Source organism: Cetorhinus maximus, chromosome 26 (genome assembly GCF_964194155.1).
Source record: "Cetorhinus maximus chromosome 26, sCetMax3.hap1.1, whole genome shotgun sequence".
NCBI classification, from domain to species: domain Eukaryota; kingdom Metazoa; phylum Chordata; class Chondrichthyes; order Lamniformes; family Cetorhinidae; genus Cetorhinus; species Cetorhinus maximus.
Genome location: NC_135904.1, coordinates 16,417,481 through 16,439,391, shown reverse-complemented (window position 1 = coordinate 16,439,391; position 21,911 = coordinate 16,417,481). Strand labels below are relative to the sequence as shown.

General features: G+C 39.8%; 1 protein-coding gene across 2 annotated transcripts in view; it reads left to right on the top strand.

Annotated features, from left to right (window-relative positions):
• The window catches only part of lysmd2 (LysM, putative peptidoglycan-binding, domain containing 2), a 60,605-nt gene that overhangs the window by 32,442 nt on the left and 6,252 nt on the right, over positions 1 to 21,911 (top strand). The window contains exon 3 of one of the 2 annotated variants that reach the window (XR_013573477.1): positions 11,572 to 11,874. Coding sequence is in view for 1 of the 2 variants with exons in the window: in XM_078530231.1 (XP_078386357.1) it covers positions 11,572 to 11,635 (64 nt within the window). In the remaining variant the exon portion in view is untranslated. Of the gene's footprint in view, positions 1 to 11,571; positions 16,819 to 21,911 lie in introns of those variants that run through there. The other variant, XM_078530231.1, reaches the window with a different exon arrangement.

The following is a 21,911-nucleotide window of genomic DNA, read 5'->3' as shown; positions in this document are numbered from 1 at the left end:
CAATTTCCCACCCGATCCCCATATCCCTTATTTCCCGAGAGACCAAAAACCTGTCTGTCCCAACATTAAATGCATTCACTGATGAGCATCCACAATCCTCTGGGGTGGAGAATTCCAAAGATTCATAATCCTTTTGAGTGAAGTAATTTTTCCTCATCTGAGTCCTAAATGATTGGCCCCTTAACCTGAAACTGTGCCCTCCATGTTTTGGATTCCCCGACCAGTGGAAACAATCTCTCAGCATCCACTCCATCAAACCCCTTCAGAATTTTGTAGGTTTCAATGAGGTTGCCTGTCATTCTTTTAAACCCTAGAGAGTTTAGGCTCAATTTACTCAGCATCTCATCATAGGACAATCCTCTCTCCAAGGGACCAATTTAGTGAACCTTTGCTGTGCCACTTACAATGCAAATATATCCTTTCTTAAATGTGGAGGCCAAAACTACACACACTACCCCAGATGCGGTCTTACCAAAACCCTGCACAACTGTAGCAAGACTTCTTTATTCTTGAATGCCAGTCCCCTTGTAATAAAGCCAACATGTTGTCTGCCTTCATAATTGCTTGCTGCACCTGCAAGTTAACTTTCTGCATTATTTGTACAAGCACACCCAAGTCTCATAGAACATCGACACTTACAAGTTTCTCACCTTGTAAAAAAAATTATTCTGCTTTTATATCTTTACGACCAAAATGAAGAACTTCACCTTTCACCATGTTATACTTCATCTGACATCTTGTTGTCCACTCATCTAACCTGTCTATATCTCTTTGCAGCCTCTCTGTGTCCTCCCCAAAGTTTACCTTTCCACCTAGCTTAGAATCCTCAGCAATCTTAAATATATTACTCTGTCTCTTTATGTAAGTTATTAATATAAGTTGTAAATAGCTGAGGCCCCAGCACGGAGACCCTTGCAGCAATCCACTATTCACTCCCTACTAACTTGACAAAGCCCCATTTATGCCCACCACTCAGTTTTCTATCCGTTAACCAAACCTATATCTTTGCTTATAAATTAACCCCAACTCCATGAGTTCTTATCTTGCCAATAACCTTTTGTGTGGCACTTTATCAAATGTCCTTTGGAAATCCCAGTATACTGCATCTACTGATTCCCCTTTATCTACCCTACTACTTATATCCTCAAAAAACTCGAATAAATTTGTCAAAGAAGATTTCCTTTTAGAAAGCTGTGTTGATTTGAAGGGAAATCCTGTTCAACAAATTTATAATCTTGTTTTCAGTAACTTTACCCAATATGAACGTTCTCTGGGCTGTAGTTTCTTGGGTTGCTCACACTGTCAGTTTTTTAATAATAGGTGAAACATTTGCCTTTCTCCAGCTCCCATTATTCAATGATCTCTGGAAGAGTTGTGTCAGAGCTCTTACAATTTACTCTCTCAGCTTCTTGAGCATCCTCAAGTGCTTTTTGTGTTGCCTGTGAGGTTTGATTACCTCAGGTTTGCACAGCTGCTCAGCAATAGCGCTGGTAGCAATGTGAATAATGTCACGGCTTGCTTCTGTAGCATCCTGTTGTTTCCTTTCCAAATCAACTAAGTTACCTTTCTCCTTGGTTAGAAAAAGGCAATATAAATTTGTTCTTTTGCCACTTTTAGTGCCACTTTTTGGAAGAGTTAACATTCTTCACATAAGCAGAAACTTTATTGTTAGGGCTCTGGATGAGTTAGTGTCAGGAAGATATAATAATTTTCATAATGTTATTGGAATTTATTGTAAAGTAGAGTAACAGTGGGGTCTGTTTCTATGGATCTGTGTCTATGGGACTTAATTGAATTAAAGGCAGCTGGTCTGAAGGTTTTAATGTATCAGAAGAATAGCTAGGTTTGAAATGCTAAGGAGGTAAACATGGGTGAAGTTTTAGAATGTGGGGTATAAAGGGAACATTTGCATTTTTATATAAACCAGACTAGCTTGAATTCATAAGAGGATGTGAAATGTTTCACCTAGCCAGGAGAAGTTAAGAAACAGTGCGTTTATTTTTCCCAAAGATTACTGATAAAATTGATACTATGATAGTTTTGTTATTATTAGAGAGGTTAAGTCCAAAGACATAGTGAAACAATGGGAATTTGCATTCAAAGGGGAAATCTGTATAAAGGAGAGGAGATTGTGTGTAGGAAAGAAGGAATTCTAAGATCTAACAAGTGTGAAAAGCCTCCAACATCTAAGCCTCAAGCTGCTGTCTAAAGAAACTGAAGTTAAGAAAACTCACTTTGAATTCGGCTGTTCAGGGTATCATGTTACTTTGCCTGGGCCTTTTAAAATACATGTGTTTTACTGTTGCCTTAATGGAGGTGTAATTGGGAGTTAGATTAATTAGGGGATTTAGAAGTTATCATAGTCGCAATTTGTAGATCTATGTATGTGTTTAAAATCACTTCTATTAATAAGGGTTTAATTTAGTTTTGTAAGAAGCCTATAAGACTTGGTGGCCTTTCTACTGAAGTCAAAGCCCGCATCTTGAAATAAGTACAAATTGCAAATAGTTGTGGCAGCTGCTTCAAGTTTTCCTCTGGAATTTGGGCAGTTTGGCATTTACCATCCGCCTGCCATAACAGTTAGCTACTAAACTTCTACTGGCCCGAGCTGAATAATGTGTGCGGGATTTTCGCTGAATTTGGGAACCGGAGATAAGTTCCACTTGATAATTGTGGATATGGAAAAATCATGCACCATCTGTGGCAGAAAGGAGCTTGATGGACTTTAATTATTTCACACTTTATTACAGAATTATTTTTTAGTCTTTCAAGGTAGCAAGGTTAAACTACGTCAGCATCATTTGAAATTAGTACTTACATCCAATTTGTTTTATTCATCTACCTGATGTGTCGTATAAACATGCGTATTAAAGAGCATGGGCTATGAGTCACTGTTTATTCCACTTGATGCACTGTTTCATAACTCATCCTATTGCTTTGAGACATCTGGTTAGTCAACTTGGTACAATATACAAATGTTTTATTACTCTCTACCATGTAGTCTAAATTTCTGTCATTCTGGTTCATGTTTCCCCATCTTGGGCCTAATTAATAATTTGCGTGGAGCCAAAAGTGGAGCAACATCCCACTTGCCACCTTAATGAATGGAAACACTGAATCAAAAATTAATTTCAGCGTAGGCTTTGTAAATAACAGAAGTTAAAGCTCAAAATTCTGGAATGTGTAGTTGCTTCATTAGTTTCTGTAAAAGGAAAATCGTGGACCTTTTGTCAGATTGATTTTCAGTTTCCCCTGTTTTTCATTCTTGACAAGAGTGAACATGCTGCTAAATTAAATTAGATGTGGGTATAAAACGATTTGAAGCTAAACTAGTTATTGACATACAAGTCTTTTTGATAGCTTTATCTGTTGTGACTAAAAAAAAAATTCTTCGAAATTAAAATGCTTCAGAGGGAAATGGCTGTTGTTTCCAGGAGACCCTTCATTATGGGAAATGCCTCGTACTTTGTGAAACCTACCTTTCGTCATTGAGTTGATCGGTAAACTTAAAGCAGCTCCGTGATGGATAGTGTAAAACTTTGTTGAAGTGTATTAAGCTTATTTGGAGGAATGTCATCTATATGTTCAAATCCTCCCGTGTTCTTGTGTTTCCCATCTGTGTATCTTCCTCCTGCTATACAATTCTAACCCTTATGCATTCCCCGCTTCTTTCACCCTACCATTGGTGTAGTGTCTTCAGCCATCTAGGGCCTAAGCTTTGGGATTTCTTCTCCATCCCTCTTTCTTCCTTTAGGACATTTCCTGAACCCACCTCTTTGACCTTTTAGCTTTTGGTCACCTGACCTAATGTCTCCTTCTTTGGCTTTGTGTCAATTGACCAGAAACTGAACTGGAATAGCCATATAAATACTGTGGTTAGCCGAGCAGGTCAGAGACTAGGAATCCTGCAGTGAGTAACTCACCACCTGACTCCCCAAAGCCTGTCCACCATCTACAAGACACAAGTCAGGAGTGCGATGGAATACTGTCCACTTACCTGGATGAGTGCAGCTCCAACAACACTCAAGAAGCTTAACACCATCCAGGACAAAGCAGCCTGCATGATTGGCACCACATCCACAAACATTCACTGCCTCCACCACTGACACACAGTGGCAGCAGTGTGTACCATCTCCAAGATCCACTGCAGGAACTCACCAAGGCTTCTTAGACAGCACACTACAAACCTGGGACAACTACTGTCTAGAAGGACAAAGGCAGCAGACACTTGGGAACACCACCACCTGGAAGGTCCCTGCCAAGCTGACTTCTGACTTCAAAATACATCGCCTTTCCTTCACTGTCATCAGGTCAAAATCCTGGAACTGCCTCCCTAACAGCACTGGGTGTACCTACACCACATGGACTACAACAATTCAAGAAGGCAGCTTACCATCACCTTCTCAGGGGCAGTTAGGGATGGGCAATAAATGCTGGCCTAGCCAGCGACGTCCACATGCTATGAATGAATGAAAACAAAATTTTTGATTGACTGTGCTCCTGTGAAGCATCTTGAAACATTTTATTACATTAAAGGAAGTAAGCTGTACTAAGATGAGACAAACAGTACTTAAAGAAGCACTTAATCTAGAGTCACTTCAATATCCTACTGAGGGAGCACTGTACTATTAAAGGCACCATCTTTCAGATGAGATGTAAACCAGATGCCTGGCTTGTCCTCTGTATATAGCATGGTTTTCATCTTCCCAGTTCTCTGGCAGTCTTGTACACCTTACTGTTGCTCTTCATTCCCCCCGGCACTTGTCATCCTCTTTGCTTTGATAATTTACATAGGAAAAGAAGAAGGCCATTCCGCCCCTCAAGCCTGTTTTGCTGGTCAGTTAGATCATTCAGTTTTACTCTTTTATGTAGTTTTACTCTTGGTTCTTTTTGCTTGCCCCTTTTCTCTGCTAATCTCTCTTTTCGGTCCTGCCCCTGCTGTATTTTCTTCCTATCTACAGTTAACTGTTTTCCCTGGCTTAATCCATTATCCCTGTTACTGCTGCACCCCTGCTTTCTATGCATTCTCAATTTTGCACCTTCAGTTTGTTTCCCTCGATTCGTTCTAAGTATTTGTTTGAAAATAAATATTTCAGCTGTGCATCTTAATTTGAAATTCATTAGGAGAACACAAGGAGTTCTAATAGGACTCTAAACAGTCCCCCGTACAGCTGAATGCATCCCACCCTAAGGATTCCAAGTGGCATCTTCAGAGCAGTTTCGGGAAGATTTGATATGTCTATTATCAAGGTGCTGATGTTCACCCATTTGAGTAAGCAATGGCAGGACGTGACACCTGGCTGATGGATAGCAGCATCTGAAATGAAGCCTCAGTTTAATCTCTGCCTCAGGAAGGCTGATGAAAGATCCCATCGAATTGTTAACCTTTCTTTCTCCTTCAGTGGCTGGCTGATCTATGTAATCCAATCATTTTCTGTTTGATTCTAGACCTCCAGCATTCATGTTTATTTTTCATTATTTTCATCTAAGGCAGATGCTCTTACTTTCTTTTTAGAGAAAAAAAATATTGTGATCAAGCAGTTAAATCCCTCGCCCTGAGATCTATAAAGCAGCTTATGGTACAAATGCAACAATTGCTGAGGATTTCTGTCTGCGGAGATGGTGTTTTTTTGTTAAGAAATGATATAAATGTGGGGAAAATTCCTGGTTAAAATAATACCTCAAGCCAAAACTGATGGGACTGTTTGTGGTATTATGTTTCACTGGTTTTCAGTAAGGCAGCTTGCTTGCCTTGATCCAATCTCCCCAGTATAATCTTTTTTTTTCTTTCACAGGATGTGGGTGCTGCTGGCTAGGGCAGCATTTATTGCCCATCCCTAATTGCCCTTGAGAAAGTGGTGGTGAACCACTTTCTTAAATAGCAGAAGTCCGCGTGGTGTAGGCACATCCCACAGTGATGTTAGGAAGTGGGCTCCTAAATTGTGACCATGGGACAGTGAAGGGACAGCATTGTAGTTCCAAGTCAGGTTGGTATGTGTGGCTTGGAGGGGAACTTGGAGCTGTTATTGTTCCCATGCATCTGCTGTCCTTGTCGTTCTAGATGGTAGAGGTTGTGGGTTTGGAAGATGCTGTCGAAGGAGCATTGGTGAGTTGCTGTAGTGCATCTTGTAGATGATACACACTACTGCCACTGCATCGGTGGTGGAGGGAGTGAATGTTAAAAGTGGTGGCCAATCAAACAGGCTGCTTTGCCCTAGATGGTGTCAAGCTCTTGAGTGTTGTTGGAGCTGCCAAGCATTTGGAGAATATTCCATCACATCTTGACTTGTGCCTTGTAGATGATGGACAGGCTTTGGGGAGTCAGGAGGTGAGTTACTCAAAGAAGAATTCCTAGCCCCTGACCTGCTCTTGTAACCACAGTATTTATATGGCTGGTCCAGTTCAGTTTCTGGTCAATGGTAACCCCCCAGGATGTTGATAGTGGGGGATTCAGCAATAGTAATGCTTTTGAATGTCATGGGGAAATTGTTAGATTTTCTCGTGTTGGAGATGGTTGGCACGAATGTCACATGCTGCCAAAGCATAAATGTTGCCCAGATCTTGTTGCATATGTCCACAGTTTGCTTCAGTATCTGAGGAGTCACGAATAGTTCTAAACATTGTGCAATCATCGGTGAACATCCCCACTTCTGTCCTTATAGTGGAGGGAAGGTCAATGATGAAGCAACTGAAGTTGCTTGGGCCTAGGACACTATCTTGAGGAACTCCTGCAGCAATGCCCTGGGACTGAGATAATTGACCTCCAACAATAACAACCATCATCTTTTGCACTCGGTATGACTCCAACCAGTGGAATGTTTTCCTCTGATTCCCATTCAGTTGCTTAGTTTTACTGGGGCTCCTTTATGTCACATTCGGTCAAATGCTGCCTTTATGTCGAGCAGTCGTTCTCACCTTACCTCTTGAGTTCAGTTGTTTGTCCATGTTTGAGGCTGTAATGAGGTCAGGAGCTGAGTGGCTCTGGTGGAATCCAGACTGAGTGTCAATGAGCAGGTTCTTGCTAAGCAAGTGCCACTTGATAGCACTGTCGATTACCCTTTTCATCGCTTTCCTGATGGTCAGGAGTAGGCTGATTGAGTAGTAATTGGCCGGTTTGGATTTGTCCTGCTTTTTGTGGACAGGACATATCTGGGCAATTTTCCACATTGCCAGATAGATACCAATATAATAGTTGTACTGGAACAGCATGGCTAGAGGCATGGCTAGTTCTAGAGCACATGTCTTCAGTACCATTGCTAGAATATTGGCAGGGCCCATAGCCTTTGTAGTATCCAGTGCCTTCAGCTGTTTCTTGATATCATCTGGAATGAATCGAATTGGCTGACGACTGGCATCTGTGATGCTGGGAACATCATGAGGAGGGAGAGATGGATCATCCACTGGACACTTCTGGCCAAAGATTGTTGCGAATGCTTCAGCCTTATCTTTTGCACTGATGTGCTGGGCTCCTCCATCATTGAGAATGGGAATATTTGTGGAATCACCTCACAGATGCTGCTAGACCTGCTGAGTTTTTCCAGCATTTTCTGTTTTTGTTCTGGATTTCCAGTATCTGCAGTATTTTGCTTTTATCCTCCAATTAGTTGTTTAATTGTCCTTCACCATTCAAGACTGGATGCGGCAGGACTGCAGAGTTTAGATCTGATCAGTTGATTGTGGGATTCCTTAGTTCTTGTCTGTCGCTTGCTGCTTCTGCTGTTTGGCATACATGTTTGTCCTGTGTTATAGCTTCACCAGGTTGACACCTCATTTTTAGGTATGTCTGGTGCTGCTCCTGGCATGCCCTCCTGCACTCTTCATTGAACCATACGAACATATGAATTAAGAGCAGGAGTAGGCCATTTGGCCCCTCGAGCTTGCTCCGCCATTCAGTAAGATCATGGCTGATCTGAATGTGGCCTCGACTCCATATTCTGCCTACCCCTGATAACCTTTAACTCCCTGGTTAGTGAAGAATCTATTCACCATTGTATGGGGAAGAGAGTTCCAAAGATTCACAACCCTCTTGGGAGAAAATATTTCTTCTCATCTCTGTCTTAAATGGGAGATCCCATATTCTTAAACTGTGCCTCCTAGTTCTAGTCTTTCCCACATGGGGAAACACCCTTTCAGCATCCATCCCATCAAGTCCCTTCAGGATCTTGTTTCAATAAGATCACACCTCATTCTTCTAAACGCCAATGGATACAGGCCCAGCCTGTCCTACCTTTCCTCATAAGAATCCCCTCCCTATCCCAGGAACCTTCTCTGAACTGCTTCTAACACATTTGTATCCTTTCTTACCAAAACTGTACATAGTACTCAAGATGTGATCTCATCTACACCCTATACTACAGTGGCAAAATATCCCGACATTCCCCTTGCAATAATCAACAACATTCCATTTGCCTTTCTAATCACTTGCTATACCTGCATACTAACTTTTGCTGGTTTATGTACCAGGACACCCAGATCCCTCTCTACCTCAGAGTTCTGCAATCTCTCTTCATTTAAATAGCATGCTGTTTTTCTATTCTTCCTGTCAAAGTGGACAAGTTCACATTTTCCAACATTATACTCCATCTGCTAATTTTTTGCCCACTCACTTAACCTATCTATGTCCCTGTGTAGACTCCTTATGTCCTCTTGATAACTTACTTTCTTGGTGTCATCAGCAAATTTAGCAACAATACACTTGGTCCCTTCACCCAAGTCATTATTATAAATTGTAAATGGTTGAGGCCCCAGCACTGATCCCTGTGGCACTCCACGTGTCACATCTTGCCAAACCGAGAATGACCCATTTAGGCCTACTCTCTGTTTCCTGTTAGTTGACCAATTCTCTACCCATGCTAATATGTTACCCCTGCACCATGAGCTCTTATTTTGCACAGTAACCTTTTGATGTGGCACCTTGTCAAATGCCTTCTGGAAATCTTAAGTACAGCACATCTGCAGGTTCCCCTTAATCCATGTTCCTTGTTGCTTCTTCAAAGAACTCCAATAAATTAGTCAAACACGATTTCACAAAACCATGTTGACTCTGCTTGTTTGCATTGAGATTTTCTAAGTGCCCTGCTATAACCTCCTTAATAATAGATTCCAGCAATTTCCCTCAGAGATTTTAAGCAGATCCGTGTGTGGTGGATGGGAATTAGAGGGCATTGAATTGATGTTGAGAGATTGTAGCAATTATGGTCCAAAAAGAGTCTAGATTTTTCCCTCATTCTGTGTGTATTTTAATTTGAACTTAATTTTTCTAGGTGAAAAACTGTTAATTTGCTCACAAAGTCAAGGGGCAGTAGCAACTATGTCTGTTTGACAGCATTGTAACATTTCAGAATGTAAAGATATTTTTCAGTTTGAAGCCTGCCTCCTCACCTTGCTCCAGGCTTGTGAAGTGGTGCACCTCAAGATATATATAACCAATTGCCTCTCTCTAATGGTCCTATGTGGACTATGGCTAATTACCATTACCAAGGATATTTTTCTCACGCATAGTCCCTACAAATTAAAATTCTCCTATAATGAATAAGGAGGTCTTGTGATGCAATGGGTAGCGCCCCTACCTCTGAGCCAGAAGCTCCAGTTTCATGGCACACTCCGGGACTTGGTCACGGAAGTGTAGTCTTAACGTGGCTAAACAGATTAATTTATCAAGCTGCAAATCATTCCAACACGCCCCAGGCGGTAAGCGCAGGAGAATCTCCTGATTTGCCATGTGGACTGATGTCCTTGTTATAGCCTCTGGCTTCAGGTTAACGATCCATTCCAGGGCAAGCGAGCTATGGAAACTGACGTAAGTGTGTGCTTCATCTACCTCACGCATCGCTGGACACAGGAAGCCTTCTAAGCTTCTAGTGAATCAATTACTATTTAATTCAATAGTGCACAATGTACAAGGAGCCTGAAATCCACTTACAAATATTTGAGATGGTCTAAAGATGGACTGTGTTCGTTGATTGATATTGATTATTTCCAGTTTAAAGTGTTTAAATACCAGGATTGGCACATTACATATGAGTGAGTTCTTATGGCAACAATGTCTATTTGACAGTGTTGTAACATTTCAGAATGTAAGGATATTTTTCAGCTCATGGAAGCCTGCTTACTTGCCTTGCCCCACGCTTGTGGAGTGGTGGGTGGCCCTCAAGCTGTATATAACCAATTGCCTCGCTCTATTGGTCCTGTGTTGACTATGGCTAATCACCATTACCAAGGGTATTTTGTTCACACAGTCCCTGCAAGTTAAAATTCTCCTGTAGTGATCAGGAGGTCTTCTGATGTGATGGGTAGCGTTCCTACCTCATAGTAAAGTGATACAGGAAAACGCTCTTCGGTGTGTCCTGTAAGAATTCTCTAGTTCAATGTGCTAGCCCATGGGAAGGTTTATTAAATTTGATGTGAGTATGAGTGACCTTTAGTATCTTAATTGGTTTGTAGATTTGGTAACTCAATCCTCATTCTCTTTGCTTTATCATGAGTGGTTACTCTTCTACTCATCTTGACCCTCCCAAAATTCCTCCTGCTCTGAGCCTCTCTGCTTTCAAAAACATGCTAAAAGGCACTTTCTTCCAACTGTGTTTTTCTCTCGGCTGTTAAAACCAATTTAATTCACTCTTCTCTTTCCCATTCATTGTTTATCCTTTCTGCAATGTTAAAACCATTACATAAACGCAAATCATTGATTAAGATCTAAAAAGGTGGTATCTTTTCACTTTTGAATAATTTGTGATTGCAGTACCATTTTCATTCCCCTACAAGTAGGATTTTCCATTCTTTACTCGTGCCAGCTTATCAGTAATGCACTGACAGTAGAAAATTCAGCTCCCTCTCCCTCCAGCCTGTGCTCAGTGCCTCCCATGTGACATAATTGGGAACTCAAGGGAGTGGGCAGAGATAACCACTTTTTCTCTGGATATTCTACTCACAATGCTGCCCTAAAAATAGAAATCAAAATAATATAAATCCCTGATCAGCTATTTGTCACTCAGCATAATGTTTTAATTCCACAGCTTCTAAAACTTTTCTATCAAGTGTTATCATGGCTGATGTTGCAGTTAAGCTCAATTGGTAGTTTTTCCACCTTTGGGCCATAAGGTTGTTGCTCCAAGCTCACACGGCAGACTTGAATGCATAGGCTCAGCTGAGGGAGTGCTGCATTGTTGGAGGTGCCTTTTTTTAGATCAGATGTCTGATTCCATGGCACCATTCAAAAAGTTGGGTTTTCTCCCATTAACTGGCCAACATTCCTCCCTCGGGCAAGGTCAACCAAGAACAAATGATGTGGTCATTCGTCTCGTGTATTGTTTGAAGTGTGTAAAACTGTTTGCTGCATTTGTCTAAACAGCTGTGGCTGTAATTGAAAAGTCATTTATTGACTATGGGAAATCCTGAGGATTATATTAATTCAAGTTCTTAATTTAGTCTGTTTTTAGAGCTTTCTTTCTAAACATTATGACCTAAACAGATGTTGGAATAGAAATATAGAAATAAAAGGATTGTTTTTAAAAATTAAAAAAAGCTTACAAATCTCTGCAAGGTAATAATCAAGTTCTTTACTTTCAACAGAGCTGGTGATACAGCGTACAAAGATTATCCCTATGCAGGATCCTCCTACCAGAGTCACCATTAAATGCAGAACAGAATCCAGACCTACAGAACGGCTAATGATAACAATGTTGTTCCATATAACTTATCGGAGGTGGAGACTTTGGCTTCTGAGGCACGGATTGGTCACATCTGTAGGTTTCTGGGGGAGGAGGATTTGAATTTCTTTTTGCTTAAATCTATGCGAATGGAATTGTATACCCTGGCACGGCACTGGAATACGGTAAAAGGAAAAGGCAGTATTTTACCTTGAACATCTTCAGTGTAAGTGTGAGCTGCTGTTAATTTTGTGTTTCCTTGTGCTTCCTCTACCCCTCTTTTATATTACAATAGCAAAGTTTCTGTTGGTTTCCAGTGTGTGCTTATTTGCTGCAGTCTGGTCCACAGGAATTACTCTTTTTGCTGGATTGAATTTAGGTGTAAAGCAATTTCAAATCTGTAGCCCGTTTTACATCTTGCATGCATTGGCTGTTGTGCTTTCCAATTGTCTGGCACATGAGTGGGTCTGGGCAGAGATAAGTGTAATTGCTCTGAGACTGAGCTCTGCAAAAATTAATTAAATTCTATCTAAATATGACCTTAACTTATGAATTTGTGCAAAATGAGACTGAATGGAGAGTGCATTTAGCTAATTACCTAGAAGTCCTGTTTGCATACTAAGTAGGTTTATACATAATAACTGGGTTGAAGAAGCCATTTGTTCATAATCTCCAAGTTAAAACCAAAGGTAAGACAGAGTATTGCCTTTAGTTCTAAGCAATAGTCTTAATTTCAGATGATGATAGTGGGAATCACAGGACTTTATTCTTTTTAAAAAGCGGAATTACATCAATTATATGAAGCAGAACCCAATGTGCTAGTATGGAAGAGACATTAAGCTGCATTTAAGCATTTGTTTTCAAGGTGGTCAATTGCAGAATGTCTAAAAATGGCAAGTACTGTTTCATCAATACAGCTAGCTTACTGCTCTGCTAGGGTATGCTGTGGGCAAAATCATAAAACCAAATTGCCTTCAGTTAGAGAATTGTGGTCATCTTGAATGTGGAGTTGGCTGGTTGAGTAAATACAATTTGAGTTAAACCCATGGAGCAATATAAAACAGATAGTCTAAACACTGCAGTTGCAAGAGCGATATGATTTCACATTGTCAATTCACACCATCATTTCAGTATTCAGTGAGTAATGCAGCTGTGTGTTGAATTCTACAAAGTGTTTGCTATTTTTAATCATTCCATTCTCTAAACCTGAATGTGAACTGGTATGGACTAATCTCAACATCTCCCCAGATAAACAGACTTCCCACTCTGATTCATGAGTAATAGTGTGCTGAGTCTCAGTCTTCCTTTTGTCTCCATGCTCATGCATTCATCTTTTTTGCTAAAAATTAGTTTGTTGATCTGATTGTGGAAATAGTCTCCATTGAATGTGGGAGGAAAGAAGAGAGGACAATTTTTTCTTCGTTCCTGTATTAGCGACTTAGCTCTGAGACTATATCACAAAGTTGTGGGCAGAGCTTGGCACTAGGAGAATGCAATTTGTCGCTGCAGAAAAAAAAGAATAGTGCATTGGTCCTATGTTTTAATTAACCAGCTCCTTCAAACACCCGAGCACTAAATCCTAGTGCTGATACATTAATTTTTAAATAAAGCCATTTGGATTGTGCAGCCATAAAGCTGAAACTAGCAAGGATGACTAGTTTTGTACATTCTGACTGGATTGAAGAGGCCTATTAAATAGTGAAAGTCACACTGTCGTAAGCACTGCAATATCTGTTCGGAATCTGATTGTACCAAACAGAGTACATTTTTTCCCTGGAGGAGATTGTGGCAATATCCACCTAAGCTATCCAGTGAAAATTGGCCAAATATTTATGATGGTTACCCAGTGATTCCAGAATGTATATAGTTACACCTTTTATGTGATTTTATGACCACAGTTCCCCCTTTAAAAGCTCATCCACATAAGCTTTTATTACCACCTTGTTTTATAATTGATATGATTTCTCTTTGCCTTATTTACAATGTACAACTAGCTATCACTTGGTTTATAAAATAATTTACTCATGACCATCAAAGAGGAGAAGAAAGTCAGTTTTTGCCTGCACCTTCCCAACTGTTGAAATTCTGGGATAGCACAGCTGCATTTACATCACTTGAGCATTCAGACTGGTTGGGTGCTAATGTGGTACAAAGTCAGAGCCAAGGAGGTAAGAACCAGGCCTAAGATATGAGTACCAGACAGGAGGTATCAGTGAATGTGCCAGATTTGCGGGCTTGACCTCAGTCTATTTTGAGTGAGTTTCAATGATTATATTTAAGCACTGGTTGCTCAAGTAGGGTTGATTGGATATTAGCATAGGGGTTAATGTTTAACAGTAATCAAATTCTGTAGATTATTCTCCATAACAGTGCAAATTCCCTAACCTGGAACTCTGAATTTTGACCCTGTAGTAGTTCATTTACCTGTGAAATGATGACCAAGTCGACTGAAGAAAATCCAAAAAGTATATTATTTAATCTGATTGTGCTCTTAACTTGTTTCTAACCTACCTGCCCCCCCCTCCCCCCCAACCCCCACATTTTGTCCACTCCTATTCTGGAAGTGCTGATTCGTGTTGGGTTGGGTTTTCTTAGGCACTGATAGCACCCCCATTACCTCATCAGAATGGCTATTCTTAAAATGAGAGCCTCAAAAGCAAGTAGTAACAGGCTTTTCAAATCATGAGGCACATTCCAAGCTAGCCATCCCAGCTGAAGTGATAATCTCTTCCTAGTTCACCAAATGGTGTGTCTTCTAAATGTATATTGTTTTTCAAATTTTGATTTGGATGCTTCGAACTTCAAACATTGCTTAAAAAGATTGTAGGCATAATAGGTATAATTCTCCTCTTATCTGCTGTTCCTGGCTTTATTTTCAGAGAAAAATAGCTACTGCAATATGTGCTAATAAAAGGGAGAAACATTTCAGCCTTGGCAGATTTCAAACTAGGCAGCAGCTGCAAGTTGGAGGCACAATAGGAAGTAGATTTAGGATAGGCAATCTGCAGAGGTTGGTTGTCATAAAACTGTGAACAATTGCGTATATTTGCTAAGGTCCCTTCATACCCAATTTGTTCACTCTGATTGATTGATTGGTCTCTGAGTGGTGGAGCTGTTTGCGGTGGAGTGTTTGCTGTGCTCTTATCTGCGTGAGATTTTTAGTCACTGCTGAATGCAGAGTGGGAGGCATCACTCAGCAGTGACAAGGATCTGCCTTGAATGCATTCAGTCAGCTGAGCCTTACTGTGGCAATTTCAGTTCTGAGTATTTGTCTTGCATAACTTATAGATAAATATAGCAAAATGTTTTGATGGCAGTTCAAATGTTAAAATGGAGAAATTGCACACATTGAACAAGGGATACCCAGAGTAGATCACGGTGTTTTGCCTTTCATATATCAAACACTTTATTAAACTATATCTATTTCACTGCTGTCTGCTATAAAAGGGAGGCAATTTACTTTTTCAGGCAATTTTAAGTATACACTATAGTTACAGAGACCGTGTAAAATACTTGCTGTTAATAGAAAATAGTAATAAAAAGGAAACCCAAAATGCTGGTAATCAAATCAAAACAGATGATATTGAAAATGCACAAGCAGTTTGGTTATCTGAGTGAAGTTAATATATAAGGTGGGGCCATTCATCAGTACCAACAGAATATCAAGTACCAATTATATACAAAATTATTTTGAGATTTTTGAGTAGTTATTATATTTCCATGTGGTAACATTGCACGTCAATCCTATTATTTGCCGTATGTTTTTCTACTTGATTTTCAGATATTTAAACATGTGACCTTTTTTTTTTGCCAGGTGCTTTCAGAGTAATTTGGTGCACAATTGTGATGAATCTTATTTTACTTTACCAAATTTTTTTTTAATAAAGCTGTTGTTGAGGATATTTCAGCAAGAGAATTAAGGAGTTGCATTTGAAATTATGATAGTTAACAAATTGCTGGACATCTCTTGCTGTTGAAAATTTTAAGTCTTATTTAAAATGTCATTTTAACCAACTATTTTATCTGAGAATAATCTCTGGCAACAAATCTTGTCTTTTGATGATTCTTAATGGTATAGTGCCACAAAACTGTAAAATTGCTGATAGTTATTTTAAACTTAGGCTCAAGGGCACATCATTAATACAATCATATTTCAATAAACTAAAGAATTCACACTGGTTTGAGCACAATATCTGATAATATCTGGTTCTTAAGCTTAATAAAAATGAATAACAAAACGCCCCTCCATTGGAGTCCTGAGTTGACTTGAATTCTTAAATTTTATTTTCCCTAAGCCTCATTCTCTTTCTCTCTCTCTCCACCCTCCTCCTCCTCCTCACCTCACCCCTGACACCCACAAAATAAATGGATAGATTTTCCACCTGCTGCCCTGGTATGAAGCTGACATTGCATTTTGACAATTTGAGAAAGAAATTGCTTGATTTTCATTCCATGTTTCAATTGTTCTACCACTCCAACATCAACGACCAAGCAGCAAGTTGCAAATCTACCCCGCCGTCTCTCTTTAGGGTATGAGTTTAACAGGTTTTAATGGGTTGAATCACTTCTGAAAGGAAACGCAGCATGTGCACATGTTTAACTATAGTCCCACCCTTGTTTAGTTTTGTATTTTGATTATCAAAAAAAAATCATACAGAGGGGACTGAATGTAAACCTGGTGATTAGTAAAAATATGTTTGAGCATCTGAAAATCTGACACTGTTGCAAAACTGGGTTAAGCGTTGTGATGGTTATCACATTTGTTTATGTTCTAATTTTTGGGAGGTTGGATAAGAAAGAAACCCATTATGCCTTTGATTTGTGTGAAAATGTTGTGCTTTTAAAACTAGGTTAATTTGTGTTTATTTTTCTTGCCTTCTCTTACTATTCATAAATTTGGCGAAGGTTATTTTGCTTTCCCATCCATATTGAGCATATATGATGTGGAAGAATACAGTTACAGATGATGATTCTGAACATGTGGAGATCTGTGACTTCATTCTGAAGAGTCAAGTGGAATAACTGATGCAGTGAACTTTTAGCGCATGAATTGTGTCGCAATGTTGTGGCCTTAGATTTTGTTTTTAAATGTACTGGCGATGAAGACTTGTTCTCTGGTTAATATTTCATTTGACAAATCTGCAATAAATGGATTTTGTTACAACTTCAATCTGAAGGGTTGTGTTTCTTTTATTTTTCAGTGTGAAGAATTGAATATTTAGTGTTACTTTGCCTCTTGTAACACTTGCCATTTTGCTCAGTTGAGCTTCATACCTACAAAGATCTTTGAGAGTTAGGGAAAGATGCGTTATTTGTAAGTGACGTAGGAAGTGCTGTGCACCTGTTTACAAAAAGGAAAATACGTAGCCCACTGTCAGTTCATTTCAAAAAATATAGGTATAATCTTTAGGAAAAAATGTGAATCAGAAGTGTAGATTTTTTTAAAAATCTTTTGAGAAAACTACATTGGTCATTACTAAAATTACATGAATAATTGTGTGTGCCCTTTTGTGTAAAAGAAATATGAATGCATATTAAAAATCAGTTTGACTAACTTTAACTTGTTAGAATATTGGAATTAAGTTCTAAACTCCCTTTTTTAAGAATGCAGTACAACTAGCATGAAAATTCTGAATTTAGATATTAAGAAGGAGGAGGTGGCCAAGGATAGATGCTTGAGGAGGTGGCCAAGGATAGATGCTTGAGGAGGTGGCCAAGGATAGATGCTTGAGGAGGTGGCCAAGGATAGATGCTTGAGGAGGTGGCCAAGGATAGATGCTTGAGTCAGAACCGAAAGCTTGAGGAAAGGCAATCATTGACTACGACTGAACAAATAAAATGGGACCAGATGCGGGAAGTCCCACTCATTTGGATAAGGGTCACAGAATTACTTATCTGAAAGTGCTCTTACCGCTTTTTAAAAGTATTCAGCTGAAGTGTTCCATTTAATACTGCTTCTAAAAAATGAGCACTTTTTTTTAGGTTAGGTGCAGGGAATTGTATTGATTTCACTTGAGGATCTGACTTAGGAAAATTCTGAAGCCAACAATGTGCTGACATTCATCCATGAGCAATGATAATGAACCTGAGTGCTATTTTAACTTTCATCATGCTTACTCCCAATGTCATGTTGGGATCAATAAGACAAATGCGAAGAAGTTCTGCCAATATCATCAAGACTTATGCTTTGAAGAGAAAGGGTGAGGATAATGTTTAAAAAAAAAGTATTGATGGTGGCATTTGTAGTGTGGAGAAAGTAATGTTCATTCACACAGATTTGTCTCCTGAATCTATACCTATTTCTCCTGTGATACCATGTTTAAATTCCTCCAATCAGGTTTTCTTGTCACAGGAATGACATCCCATGTGACTGTAACCTGAGGAAACTATCCCACCTTGTCCTTCTTGACCTGTCTGCAGCTTTTGACACGGTTGCTAATAGAATCCTCCATCAAACTCTTCCCTCCATCGTCCAGCTGGGTGGTAATTCCCTCACCAGCTTCCATTTTATCTATCCAGTTTTTGCCAGACCATCTCTTTCCTCACGCTTTCGTAGTCTGACCCAAACATCTATCCTTCATCTTCTCCTATTTTTCATCTATATGCTGCCCCTTGGCAACATCATTGAAGACAGGTTCCACATGTATGCTAATGATAGCCAGCTCTACTTCACCACCACCCTCAACCCTTCCTGTGTCTGTAATTGGCTACACTGTTTGTCTGACATTTAGTACTGGATAAGCAGAAATTTCCTCTAACTATTCACCACAAGCTCTAGCCACCGACTCAATTCTTCTTCTTGGCAACTATTTATGGCTGAACCAGACTGTTCTCAACCTTGGTGTTGCATCTGACCCTCCCAGTCCCAGACTCCCTTCATCACTAAGATTGCCTACTTCTAATACTGAGACATCAGTCGACTGCCCATTCCTCAACTTACCTGATGAAACTCTCATCCATGTATTTGTTACTTCTAGACTTGAGTATTCCAATGCTGTTCTGGCTGGCCTTCCACCTTTCACCCTACATAAACTTAAGCACATCCAAAACTCTGTATCCTTACTAGGACCAAGCCCTGTACACCCCTCACTCCTGTTCTCACCGACTTCCATTGTATCCTGGTACTGCAAAGCCTGAATTCCAAAATTCTGCATATTTATTTTCAAATCCCTCCATGGCCTCGCCCTTCCCTATTTCAATTACCTCCAACCCTACAACTGTCCAAGAACTCTGCTCCAATTCTGTCCACTTGTGCACCTCTGATTTTAATTGTTCTATTATTGGCAGCCTTGCCTTCAGCGCTTAGGCCCTAAGCTCTGGAATTTTCTCCCTAAATGTCCCTATCTCTCCTCCTTTAAGATTCTCCTCAAAACCTACCTCCTTGACCAAACTTTTGATCACCTGTTTTAATATCTTCTTACATGGCTTAGTATCCAATTCTCTTTGCTAATGTTCCTGTGAAGTGCTTTGGGGCTTTTTATATATTGAAGGTGCTATATAAATGCAAGTTGTTGTTTACTCCATCTGTTGTTCATGATTTAAATCTCAAATTTTAGACTCAACACCAATTCCTTATTGGGACATGTTTCTCAGCGAATATTTTTTTTGCTCGACAAGGGAGTCGAGGGTTATGAGGGGCAGGCAGGAAAGTGGAGTTAAGGTCACAATCAGATTAGCCATGATCTTACTGAATGGCAGTACAGGCTCGAGGGCTGAATGGCCTACTCCTGCTCCTAATTCTTGCATTCAAAGTTCTATTTCTGTAGGTGATGTGTTTTGCTCATCTCAGCTGGACAAAACGCAGTTTGTTTTTGTGGTGATTTTCTAATCAAAATAGTAACATCTTATATAAAAGCAAAATACTGTGGATGCTGGGAACCTGAAATAAAAACAGAAAATGCTGGAAAAACTCAGCAGGTCTGGCAGCATCCGTGGTGAGAGAAACAGAGTCAATGTTTCGAGTCTGTATGACTCATTGTGATGGATTTTATACTGTTTGAGGGGGTGGAGCAAATTGGAAGGTCAGGCATAGGTGGGAGCTAAGGAGAAAATTGGCAAAGGGAGTGTTGATGGTAATGATAAAGATTAAAGAAGGTGCTGATAGTGTCATAAAGGTAAGATGGCAGAATGTGTTAATAGCAGAACAAGGGTCAGTGCTCTGTGAAAGCAAAAGATAAAAACAGGTGACAGATGGCCCTATTGGTGGGGCTGGGAGAATTGGGGAAAAGGATAATAAAAAAAAAAATTTAATGAATAAAGTAAAATTTTTTTAAAAATTGTATTAAAAAGGGGGTAACGATGGAGGAGAGAGTTCGTGGTCTCAAGTTGTTGAACTCAATGTTAAGTTTGGAAGACTGTGAAGTGCCTAATCAGAAGATGAGGTGCTGTTCCTCTAGTTTGTGTTGGGCTTCACTGGAACATTGCAACAGGCTGAAGGACGGACATGTGGGCATGAGAACAGGGTGGTGTGTTGAAATGGCAAGCGACAGGAAGGTCTGGGTCATGTTTGCGGACTGAGTGAAGGTGTTCCGTAAAGCGGTCACCCAGTTTACGTTTAGTCTCTCCAACATAGAGGAGACTGAAAAACATTTCTTAATGTTTTTCCAATGCAGCCTCGTTCACTCCATTGTAATTTCCGCTTCTCCAGTTAATTTTATTGAGGGAGAAATAATACTCCAGGTTCTGGTGTGAAACAAATAACTTTTTAAATTAAATGTGTTGTGACTTCAAATAAATGTAATAATCCTACTGGTCCCTCCCTTTAACCTCTATCTCAACCACTGCTCCTACAACTAATGCCTGAAGGATGTGATAAATTTTTTAAATGGCCAATCCGCCTTGTATTTTTTGGATAACTTGTTAACCTGCTTTAAAGAAAAGTCTAATTGTGAATGCGGTTCCTTTTACAAACTTTTCTTTAAAACAGGGTTTGCATGGAGCTAAGCACTTTTAGCTTGCTCTTGGGTTCTCTTTAAAATATCAAATTTTGTCAAACTGAAGAGTAATACTTTTTTTAATGCATGTTGTCCTCTGAGAGATGATAATGATAGGGGTGTAGAACACTTCCCATTTTGAATATTCATTGCATCAGTCCCTGGCCAGGTCTAAAATAGTCAGACGCAAAGAAAATCTCCCTCCGCATTGCAGTGACAATGTGCTTTGGTGTCAACTTTCACAAGAACATTTCTAAGTGTAGGTATAAGTTAATTTCTCACCGGGTCATCTTTTAGACTTACCTGAGTACACCTACCATTTAGGACTGAATTGAAGATAACTTTGTGCTTGTGAACTCGTGCCCACTTAGAACTGGACCGAGACAAGTCAGACTCATTTCGTTTGTAGCCCTTACAATCCACTAAAACAGGAGGCTGGATAAAGATGTCTCCATTCAAGATTCTCCAAAGAATTGCTTCAGTTTTCTTGTTTTGTACTGTTGTGTTATGTAATTGTATTATCTTGACAATTATGAAAAGAAATCTAAATGATTCGTGACTTGGGGGCCCCACCCCTACCCCAGACTTGTATGACTTGGGGAACGAACCCGTTTTTCAAATGGATAGGGAAGATCACAAACACAAGAATTAGGAGCAGGAGTAGACCCCTCAGGCCTGCTCCATCATTCGTTATGATCATGGTTGATTGTGGCCTCAACTCCACTTTCCTTCTGTCCCACATTACCCTTGACTCCTTTGTTGATCAAAAATCTATCTAACTCAGCCTTGAATATATTCAATGACCCAGTCTCCACTGCTTTCTGGGGAAGAAAATTCCACAAGACTAATGACCCTCAGAGAGAAAAAAAAATTCTCCTTATCTCAGTCTTAAATGGGAAGATCCTAATTTTTAAACTGTGTCCCCTAGTTGTGGACTCCCCACAAGGTGAAACATCCTCCCAGCATCAACCCTGTCAAGTGCCCTCAGAATCTTACATGTTTCAATAAGATCACCTCTCATTCATCTTAACTCCAATGGGTATAAGCCCAATCTGTTCAACCTTTCTTCATAAGATAAGCCCTTCATCCTAGGAATCAATTGAGTGAACCTGCTTCTAATGCAATTATATCCTTTCTTAAGTAAGGAGACCAAAAGTACTCCAGATGAGGTCTACCTAAGGCCCTGTACAGCTGCAACAACACTTCCCTACTTTTATACTCGATTCTCCTTGCAATAAATGCTAACATTCTATTTGCCTTCCTAATCACTTGCTATACCTGCATACCACATTTTCCTGATTCATGTACGAGGACACCCAGATTCCTCTAT